This window comes from Cimex lectularius, unplaced genomic scaffold (assembly GCF_000648675.2).
Source record: "Cimex lectularius strain Harlan isolate CLEC.00 unplaced genomic scaffold, Clec_2.1 scaffold360, whole genome shotgun sequence".
Taxonomy (NCBI): Eukaryota; Metazoa; Arthropoda; class Insecta; order Hemiptera; family Cimicidae; genus Cimex; species Cimex lectularius.
Window position 1 is genome coordinate 257145 of NW_019393442.1, and position 12055 is coordinate 269199.

The following is a 12055-nucleotide window of genomic DNA, read 5'->3' on the forward strand; positions in this document are numbered from 1 at the left end:
GTACCGGCAGGCGAAACAAGGAAAAGCAGTAGAAGGTAATGTAATAAAATCGGACGCTCAATCCACTGAAACGTGAACGATTAAAATATACTCCGTAGTGAAATCGGACGCCGAACCCACTGAGAAGTGTAAGACGTAAAAAGATTAATTACTTGAAAGAAATAATTTGGTCAATAGACCACTAAATATAATCGATTTATATAATTATTGTTTAAAAAAATGCATATCAACAAAGCGCGACAAAACAAAAGCAAAATTGTTCAATTGCTTTAAGCTGGATTTTTATTTACAATTGAGAAAAAAGCGATTTTATAATAAAAACGTATTTATTTAACTCTAATTGGACAATTACAGATTATTACAGATCATTGGAAAAATGTGACATGGGAAGAGGCTGTGGTCACAAATTTAAATTTATTTTCCCACAATGCTTGACATAAAAGGGAATATGCAAATTATTACCACAATATATTGGGCTATGAAACTTTATTGAAGTACATTACAAAAACAGGTTTCGACATGTCCTTAAACGAAGCTATGAAAATACAAGATTGGAACAAGTAAACGTTTTTTACAAAACTGTACATTCTTGGTCTTTCCTTTTTCTTTAATCCCATAAAATTCACGGAGAGGTCAGGGAATCTGAAGGTTTTAATAAAGCCGTTTACATTGGATTCCGGTCCATTTATTCCCGCTCGCCTTGAACTGTGCTAAAGGTTATAAATTAATTCCGCTCTGTTAAGCCTTTCGTTATTGAACGCGCACAGGATCAAAGACGAAAGGAAAACGCTGAAGCAGTCCGTACTGCACCAAGTACTTTAATTAGACCCAGATATGGACCGGTCCAGTCAAACCAAATAAGGAAGATTCGAAACCAATGGGAATAACAAGCGGGAAATTCCACGAAGAAGAGGACTTTTTGGACCAAGAAGAAAAGCAGCACTGGAATTTAGAGGCCATGGTTAAAATGCAAACTGTCAAAGCAGGATTAAATAAAATGACATATTGAACAAATATGTTGATTGACAAAGATTGTAGATAAGTACGCGAATTACGTTTAAAAAATTGTTCGTTTTTCTATTAAAAATCATGTTTGACATAGTTTTTTTCTGTACACCAAGACATTTCTATATTATCAAGGTTCATTATCTTTTCCTATATCTGAATTGAACATAGATAGAATGTGTAATGTGTGTCGTGTACATATCACTATAAGGAAGGATAATACCTGATTAAATTATCTTAATTTAAATAAAAAATCTCGAGTTTTTAACAACTGTATACATTTTTTTAGACTATAGTACAAGTAATGAGAGAAATTGCAAGAAAGGAACGAATAAACTAAATAAAGCAAAAAATGGCAAGGGATACAGAAAGAGTAGAAAAGAGGAGAAAAAAGATAAAAGTGGCAGTGCAAAGTAGAAAACAAAAGAAAAGAGTTTTTTTTTTCGTTAGCAACATCAGAGGTTATATGAACCCTCGGGGTGCCGGCGTTTTTGAAAAAAGCCAATTTGTAAGTATGTCGGTTTCGAATGCAGGGCCACTGGATTCGAACCCGGGACCTTACAGTGATAAGCGCCGTGTCAACGCGTAAACCGTTGCGGCCACCGACGCCCCCAAAGAGGAGTTATTACCTGAGGAACAGTTGGAGGAAAAAGAGAAAGTATATAACAGAGGCAGTGCTAAAGATAGGATGAGTGAGCAGATTGCCAGAGGAAAACAAAGAGAACTGAAATAAAAGACAATAGAAATATACAGATAAAAAACTAAATTAAGAGACGATGAGAGAGCAGATTGGCTGAGAAAGGAATAGAAATGAAATAAAAGATGAAAGAAAGAAAGCAAGAGAAAGATAGAGACATTTGAAAAAATCAGTTAATTTATTTGTGGTGTTTAGTGACAGTTAGTCAATGATTATTTGGTGATCCAGAAATGCGGTCTGGTGTGACGTTGGTTTTAGAAAAACATTTTCTTTATCGTTCCAACGTTTCGATCTTGATTGAGATCATCTTCAGTGCTCTAAGTGTCCGTTTTCGGTGTAGATGGTCATTCTTGTGTGTGAAAGTGCCCTAAAACCTACGTCACACCAGACCGCATCTCACGATCTCCAAAAAATCATTTGCTAACGGTCACTAAACACCACACATTTCTGCGCGAGAAGAACGAAGAACATGGAATTCTATGAAGAGTTTTCAACTGCATATGGACACCTAGCAAAGAGTATTTTGAAAAACATCGCCAACAATGAGAAGAAACTTGTATTGGGTATCAATCAGATAACTTTTTTGCTGAAATGCAGACTACACGAGGTATTTCCTACTCACATCAAAAACAACTTTAACTTCCCAAATGCCACACTAACACAACCAAACACCAGAGTTAACGACATACATAAGTTTATTTAGAAATCGTGAGATGCGGTCTGGATTTTTTTTTCACAATTTCCAAATAAATATCGATTAACAGTCACTAATCACCACAGACATACATAAGTTCACAATACATTTCAAAAGAAACAAGTTAAACATAAAAATCACTACCAGCATTAAAAACATTAAATAAAAACGCTAACACAATAATTACACCAATTAAAACTCAGTGCCGCCAACATAATACTAACAGATACTTTAAAAAAAATTCTACAAACATCAAAAAGATGCATACAATTTCCACTTTGACCAAATTAAAAACAAACACACCATAAAACTTAACTTAATCAACAAACAAACACTGCTAACACAAAAAATTGGTTTCTAAACCTAACTAAAACTAACATTCCTCCAGAAATCCAAAACTTCCTTCACTTGGTCCCAAACATTTCATTCCTTACAACAAAACAGACTTCACAACAGCTAAATTAATTATTGATGTAGATAATGCAATCCGAAAGTCAACAAAAACAGAAGAAAAAGACATAACACGATTAAAATGTATTAACACAATAACAAATCACTTACAACACCTCCCTACAAGGGCACTCTCAACGCGACCCACAAGAATGACACATATACACGGAACACAAACACTTTGAGCCCTGAAGATGATATCAATAAAGATCGAAACGTTGGCACGATAAAGAAAGTGTTTTTCTAAAACCTACGTCACATCAGACCACATCTCACAATCTCCCTACAATCACTAGTTAATTTATTTATGTTTAGTAGTCTAATTACAAAATTACTTATGTCAATTAATGATTATTTTTATGTCAGGCTAGATGAAAGACGTTGAGATAAAAAAGTTAATATCACGAGCGGGATTCGATGAGATTAGTTGATTTATTCATCTAGTATCGCTTTTGTTGATACTAAAATCAACATGGTATAGTTATAATCTTATTTAAATGCATGCTCAGATTCAGTTTTTAATTCGTTATGTCTCACACGGTTTAAAAAATAATTAAATCCCCCAAACTTGTTTCACTACGAGTAAGGGAGAGGAAACTGACGAGATAAAAATAGTACGGTTACGAGTGCTGACCTATATGAAAAATCTCTAGGCAGTTACTATTTGTAATTTATTTTTGTTCGAAATATAACAAATTTATTATCTTGGCATAATAATTTCTCAAGATTGTTTAAAATAAGAGTAAATGATACAAATAGATTTTTTTTAAAGGGAAAACTTGTTTTACATAAAGTGTTAGGATGGCATTGCATTTTCTTGGGCAAACATTAACAAAAAAAGTTATATTTGCTAAGGTAGGATATTATTTGTTCTTCTTCGAATTGAATACACGAAAGGATGTCATACAGACATAAAAATGTAATCAAGTCAAATGTTAAAAACTTGTTTATGCTTATCATTCAATGAAAATCAGTGCACACACACACACACACACACACACACACACATATTAAACAAGTTATAATTAGCATACACAGGGTGTCTGCCGATAAGTGTCGAAAATTCCATGTGTTTCTCCTCACCATATGCAACAAAAAACATCCCATAAACTCCTGCCAAATCTCAATGGTAAAGAAGTAATTTCAGGTTTTGGTTTTGTTTAATTTTTCGACTTGGGTCCACTAAATTGCTTATAAACATCAAAATTACTGACTGTAAAAAAAATCTGGTTTGTGCCACCTGAATGAAAGTTAAATTTGCTGTAAGGAAACATTTAACTATTTATGAATTACTAACAAAAATCTACACGAAAAATTGAAAAAAAAAAAAAAATTGTTGAAATTCGGAATTTTTTTGAAAATGTTAGCTTGGTAACTGTTAATAACTACAAACTTCTGGAGCTTTGCAAATTCCCTCAAAAGTTCTCCATTCAATTAGCTTTCAACGGTATATTCACCTTTTTGGATTGCGCTTCCCCAAGGACCAAAAATTTTGTATTTTGTTGAAAAAACTGGTATCGATGAAAAGGGCACGTTCTATTTTTTCAGGACATCCGTCTGGCTCTTGAGTTTTGTGTCAGTTCTTTAATGTTCAATTACATCAGTTTGCTTTATGTGATCAGCTGACAACTTCCTCATGTTGGTGATTTAAATTGACCTTGTTTTCTATGCACATCTTGCAGATATGAAAGATGAGGAAAATTCAACTCATTGCTGGTGGTACAATGCTTTCCGACGGAAGGTACCCCAACCTCACTATTGAGCAACCCCAACGTCTATACATAACGCACGTGTACTGGTTTCGGGATCACGATTAACAGAATGCAAACGTTCCTCATCTACATCGATTCACTGATTGTCTTCTCTCGTTCTTCGAGTGAAAGAAACAGTTTCCCTCAGCCTCTGATGAATTCGTTGGAAGGTGCGATCTGCTGGAACGTCTCAATGTGGAAAACGAGCTTGGTATTCTCTCCCTGTAGCAGTAGCATTACCGTAAATGACATGCAAATCAGCAAGATGTTCATTAGGCAACAAAGACATATTCTAAATCACCAACCTGAGGATGTTGCCAGATGATAACATAAAGCAAACTGATTGAATCGACCTATAAACTTAAGAGTCAGTCGGAATTCCTGGAAAAATTGAACGTGCCCCATCCATCGACATCAGTTTTTTCAACAAAATGCAAAATTTTTGGGCCTTGAAGAAGCGCAATCCAAAATGGTGGGTATACCGCTGGAAGCTAATTGAACGGAGAACTTTTGAGGGAATTTGCAAAGTTCGAGGAGTTTGTACTTACTAATAATTCCCAATCCAACATTTTCAAAAAATTCCAAATTTCAACATTTTTGTTTTTCTGAATTTTTCGTGCAGAATTTTTTTTCACCAATTCTGCAAAGTAAATAGGTTTTCTTACAGCAAATTTAGCGTGCTTTCAGGTGGCACAAACCAGATTTTTCTACAGTCAGTAATTCTGAAGTTTATAAGCAATTTAGTGGACCCAAGTCGACAAATTGAAAGAAAAAAAACCCTGAAATTACCTCTTTACCGTTGAGATTCGGACCGAGGTTTATCCACATTTTTTTGTGGCATATAGTAAGGAGAAACACCTCCTGAAATTTTCGACACTTATCGCCAGTCACCCTGGCGTTGTATGTTATACGTTATACACATTAGTAATAAACGGAAATATTTACGAGATTATGTAAAAAATCGATGCACCAAAATTTTTATGTAGAAAAATTATAGTGTGAACAACACACTTGGTTTGAACTCAATTTTTTAAAATTAAACAGGTGTTGAGATACTTTGGTCGACGCTAAGTCATAGTGTGTTGATCTTTGTTATTTTTATTTACGCAGAGTTTTAAAAATACGTTCAAACGTTTCTCTACTTGCTAAAAACAGGAGAAACGTGTTTTTCATAAAGTCATGCGTTTTATTTTTATTCCCGCTGGAGAAACGCGATACGTCTAAGGATAGCATTAACGAGACAATAAAATCCGCAGGTTTTATTCTCATTGCACACGGCAAACAGTGCATAAAACGTTTATTCGTCGTTTGAACCGCTTTTAAGAGCCAAATGAATATGAATTGGTAGACATGCGAGCATTGTGTCGTCCATGCTGTGTAGCATTTGCAGTGATAGCGTTCGTCGAGTGTGGGCGGTGGGAACCATAATTCCGTCCGGTGTAAAGGTGGTTCAGGTTGTAAAAACTGAATACCATTTGGGACCTCTGTGAAGACACCGCCCTCCCAACGTGGGTCTGGATTGATTTATGCCTTTCCACTAGACGAAAATATGTTTTGATCCAGGTGAGTGTAATTCTTGTGATTTAGGGCTTTTTCGAGTTTGTGTTCCAGGCCGATTTTTGTCAGGGAGACGTCAAAAGACTGGAGGTGCAACGATGGCAAAACTGGTAAAGTTGACTCATGGTGAAAAAAAAGCAACGCAAGCAAGACTAAAACGCTGATTTAACACGCCTAACCAACGACTAGATCATTTCGCGCTAAGCTAATTTTCCACCAGCCGTGAAAAAGTGGCAAACAAATAAAACACACTATTTTTTCAATATCATTGAAATATCCAAATATATGTTCACAAGAAACGAATAAATATGGGAAATTAAATAAGCTGCTTTCACTTAAAAGTCTTTTAGGATGAGCAAACATCGACATAGGAAACCTTTTTTTCATTAAAACATTAATGACTAGAATAGAATAGAAATATACTTTATACAACAAAACTTTTTTAGATAATATGAAAATGAAAAGTAAAATAATAAAAGCATACATTTAGCGTAGTTTTCAAAATTGTCTGCCGGAAGTAAGCCCAGATTACCACAGAATTAGGCCAAAAACAATATAAAGGGTGTCCCGTTAACAGACGTCCCTACTTTAGGAGATTCCCTACATGCCAAATTAGACTAAGAATAAAGAATAAGACAAAACTAAAAGAATAACGGCAGCGGGCTCTACCACTTGAGAGTAAAGCAGTCTTGGGTTCGAATCCCGCATACATAAATTATTTGAAAAGAAGTTATTTGGTCAATCGGACCATGAACTCATATGGATTTAATAATTAAAATGAAGTGTGTCTTCGCTAAAGCTCTACGTGGCCATTTCATTTGTCGCCGAGAATCGAAGAAATTACACATTTGAAAAATGGCAGAGGAAGGAAAATTCGAAAGGTGGGTTGAGATGGGAAGTTGGTGTCCGAGTGGATCTAAGTCACGTTAGCTCAAGAGGTAGAGCAGCGCCGAATTTCGTGTGTTCGAATCCCGCTCGTGACACAGACCTTTTTTTATCTCAACCAATATCTCACATAAAGATAATTGAAAGGAAGTTATTTGGTCAATCGGACCATGAACTCTAATGGATTAAATATATAGTATTATACTTGTCCCGAGTGATATATCATAATAACATAATAGTTTAAATATTTCACCGGCTTAAAATTTATTTTGTTTAAGTTTTTTTGTAATATATGTAACACCTAGAATCTTAACAGGATGTACTTTTATTCTTCTTTTTTTAAATAAATGAACAGGCTTGAAATCTTCATGGGCTTTCTTTACAATTCGTCAAGTACCCCATAAGAAATGTAAAACCATAAATCTTTACAAGCGCCACTCTTCACATTGCTTTCCATAAAAAATGAATAACATTTAATCTTCACCTTTAGTACTTTTTTCCTAATGTTTTTGTAATAATATGCTTGAATTTTCATGACCTTCTTTACATGCTTTCAAGTATTTCTATAATAAATTAATAAATGTAAACTTCACTTCTAATTATAATGAAATAATAAATAATAGAATTTTCACATTCAGGTATTAGGTACTTACATAATAAATGACTTTTAGACCTTGAATCTATTTAATGACTTTTAATTTTGTTAAGTTTTTCGCAATAAACGATTAAGCTTGAATCTTCACGGGTTTACTTTATACTGTCTCAAGTTAAGTAGTAAAGTGAGAAATGTAAAATGTTGAATCTTCACAGTCTCAACTTTTTTTTCCATTAATTTTTGTAATACATCAATATATATGAACTTTCACGGGTTTTCTTTACATTGTCTCAGGGAAATTAAGTAGTAAAAAAGAAATGTAAAATCTTGAATCTTCTGAAGAATCATGAAGCTCGACTTATTTTTTCCATGAATTTTTGTAATACATGAATGTACATGAATCTTCACGGGTTCTCTTTACATTGTCTCGAGTAAATTAAGTAGCAAAGAAGAATGTAAAATCTTGAATCTTCACATGCTCAACTTATTTTTTCCATGAAATTTTGTAATACATGAATGTACATGAATCTTCACGAATTTTCTTTACATTGTCTCAAGTAAATTAAGTAGTAAAGTAAGAAATGTAAAATCTTGAATCTTCACAAGCTCAACTTATTTTTTCCATGAATTTTTGTAATACATGAATAGACATGAATCTTCACGACTTTTCTTTACATTGTCTCAGGTAATGCCGTAATAATGTAAATAAAACATTGTAACTTCACCACCTGGATTTTTATTCCATGTATTTTGTTAATAAATGAAATATTTAAGGATTGTTTCATGTATCACCATAAGAAATGAAAATCCGAGAAACTTCACAAGCTTTACTTTTTTTTCCATGAAGTGTTTGTAATAAATGAATAAGCTTGGATCTTCACGGGTTTCCTTACATGGCGTCAAGGTACTTCAGTAAGATATAAATAACTTTGTATTTCTAAAATCTGTACACTTTTTTTCGTATGTTTGTAATATATGAAAACGTTTGAAATCTTCACATTGTTTCAAGTATGCATTTTCATAAAAAATGAATAACAATCATAAATTTTCAGGAGTTGTACGTTTTTTGGAGGTTTTATGTTAAATGAATAAGGTTGAATTCTTTAAATGAAATATTTAAGAATTACTTTACATTGTTTCATGTATTTCCATAAAAAATGAAAATCCTTGAAAGTCACATAGCTTATTTTTATAAGCTATACTTATTTTTTCCATGAAGTATTTATAATAAATGAATAAGCTTGAATCTTCACGGGTTTCCTTTACATTGCCTCAAGATACTTCAGTAAGACAACTTTGTACATTGAAAATTGGTACACTTTTTTTTGGCCTTTTTGAAATATATGAAATTGTTTTAAATCTTTACATTGTTTGAAGACCGCATTTTCATTAATAACCTTCATTAATCTTCACGAGTTTTACTTTTCCTTTAGGGTTTTATATCTTCATATAGTCAAGTATGCATTTCCGTATATGAATAACCTTGAATCTTCACGAGCCTTTTTCTTTAGGTTTTTTTGTATTAAATGAATAAAGTTGAATTCTTCACTGTACCACTTCACAAAGTCCAGTATGCTTTTCCATGTATGAATAATCTTGAATCTTCACGAGCCTTTTTCTTTAGGTTTTTTTGTATTAAATGAATAAAGTTGAATTCTTCACTGTACCTCTTCACGAAATCAAGTACGCATTTCCATGTATGAATAACCGAATCTTCACGAGCCTTTTCTTTAGGTATTTTTGTTATAAATGAGTAAGGTTGAATTCTTCATAATGGTGAAGTGGTCTATTTGCCAAAAGTGTGTAGAGCCACAGATTATACACCTAGTTTCATACAGACCTATCGCTCTCTCATCGTCTATGCAGAAAACAATAAAGAAACTGATGGATATCCACATTAGGGGCACAGCACTGAAAATTAACCCATTGACTGCTAGGTAATATGCATATCAGACAGTGAGGTCCACGGACTTAACCCTGGATGACCTCTAAGCCATTAAATGACAAGGAAATAGCCTTGGCGTTGTTCATGGACGTTGAAGGGGCATTTAACAATGCTACGACAAAATCCCTGACCTATGCGCTAAGTAAAAAAAGGGATCTCAAAATCCATATGTCAATGGGTGGAAGAAAGTCTTAGGAAGAGAATAATTTTATCTGCCCTGGGCGACAATACAATAAGAACAACCAGAGGCTACCCTCAGGGCAAAAAGGAGAGAAAATTCGAAAAGGAGGTTGAGATGGGGAGTTGGTGTCCTAGTGGATCGAAGTCATGATATCTCAAGTGGTAAAACAGCGGCCTATTTAGCTGAAGGTCGTGGGTTCGAATCCCTCTCGTGACACAAACTTTTTCCTTTCAACCAATACCTTATATTATGATTAATTAATTGAAAAAAGTTATTTGGAATCGGACCACGAAATATAATGGATTTAATAAGTAATACGAAGTATATCTTCACTAACTGCTCTCCATGGCTACTTCATATGTCGCTGAGAATCAAATCCTGATTACATGACATTTGAACCTGGCAAAACTAGGGAAAAGATGTAGGGGTCGAGATGGGGAGTTGGTGTCCGAGGGGATCGAAGTCACGATAGCTCAAGTGGTTAGAGAGCGGTGTATTGACCCAAAGGTCGTGGGTTCGAATCCCGCTCGTGACACAAACGTTTTCCTTTCAACCAATACCTTACATTATGATTAATTAATTGAAAAAGTTATTTGGAATCCAACCACGAATTATAATGGGTACCTAATAATTATAAAAACAACTTGAATCTTCACTAGTTGTACTTTTTTGTCAAAAGTTATCGTTAGTTTAGAATAAATTTGAAACTTGAAGGATCTACTTTGCGTACCTGAATTTAAATAACATTGGAAACGCTTAAATGTAGTTAAACTGTGAGTAGTTTCGAATGAGCAATTGTCAAAAATAAAGAAACAACAGGAACTTAATAATTATGCAATATTTTAAACAAAATGAAAGTTGGAGGTTTTTCCAGTGAACTATATAGTAGTATTTCATGTAGAGCATGGAGAACAAGGCCAAAGGAAAGTGTTGCTTGAGGATCACGTACACAATTGTACGTGCAACAATGTACATCGGGTTGATTAAGCGATAAGTTTTTTCTTGAAAAATAACATTTGTAACACTAACCGCAGTTTTTTTGTAAAGAACGCCCTGGCTTGATGTATACATTATATTAATATAATATTTATAAATTTCAGTCCAACTTACGAAAAAAATAAAATTGTAGACATGGAAGAAGTTTTTGGACAAATTTGTGGAACAACAGCCTTCGTCGTGCCTCCTGTTTTTGACGTGGTGGTTTTTCATCTTGCGATCCTTTTATCCACCCATCTGAAACAAAAAGAAAAATTAATTTTAACTTATCGTCAGCGATGCTTTCAGTCATCAACCGGGCCATATATCATCTGCTAATCCCCATAAGCCATTGTTCTCGGACAAAAAGCGCCTTTCCAAATTATTCCAGGGCGATCTCTCGTAATGAACCGGAGCGAATTCATTCATTATGAAGATGAACAAAGGAGAAGAGAGCTGGGGGCAAAATGAATAGCCCAAAGGAAACAATGCATCCTTACTCGACCTTAAGAATATAACACATACCCAAAACAACTTCAAAGAAGAAAAATCCAAAATAAAGAGAAGATTTCCTTTGAAGTCTCGGCCCTTCACGGAGCAATTAGGGAATTTCCAAACCCAGGTACAATGTTTATTCAGGTATGGGCGTAAGTTGTAAATTAACTGTACGCCGATGTGCAAAGGGGGAGGAGGTTGACAACAAATGGCTTACCTACACGATAGCAGACAGCTCGACGTTGCCAATTCCCTTTAATGCCATAATGTTACAATTAAGCTATTTGGGTTGCAGCTGTTCAAGCTATACCGTAAAATGCAAGATATTCAATAATAAAACGCAAATCAAATATCGTAAAAATTAAGGGATACCAAGGCGGGCGTCGGTGACCACAACGGTTTAGGCGTTGGCAGGGTGTTCATCACTGTAAGCTAAAGGTCCGGGGTTCGCATCCAACGGTTTCAGTTTGTCATTCTCCCTCTGTCTTTCTCTCTTTTTCGAACCCCCCCCCCTACATACTCACGAATGGGCTTTTTTTCAAAAACACCGCCACCCCGAGTGTTCAAATAACTTCGTAGTTGAAATACCCTCGTATAAAAACAAAAAAAAAAGAACATCAAACCAAAAATATGAAATATTTCTGTCCTATTGTCTATATTTTTGATTCTTTTGGTGAAAAATAAGCTAAAAATGCGTGTGTATGTCACCAACCCTCGACGAGTTTTCTTAATGAGGAATTATGTAAAATATTATATGCCTTAAATCAAAATATCACATTAATAATTTTTAATCTTAGATAATAAAAAATAGAGATACTTTTATGT

At 34.3% G+C, this 12055-nt stretch overlaps 1 protein-coding gene across 1 annotated transcript in view; it reads right to left on the reverse strand.

The window, feature by feature from the left end:
• Positions 1-12055, reverse strand: part of LOC106662015 (CD151 antigen-like) — a 98707-nt gene that overhangs the window by 46915 nt on the left and 39737 nt on the right. The window contains exon 2 of the mRNA XM_014385811.2: positions 10871-10999. Coding sequence (XP_014241297.1) covers positions 10871-10969 — 99 coding nt within the window. The 5' untranslated portion in view covers positions 10970-10999. The remainder of the gene's footprint in view (positions 1-10870; positions 11000-12055) is intronic.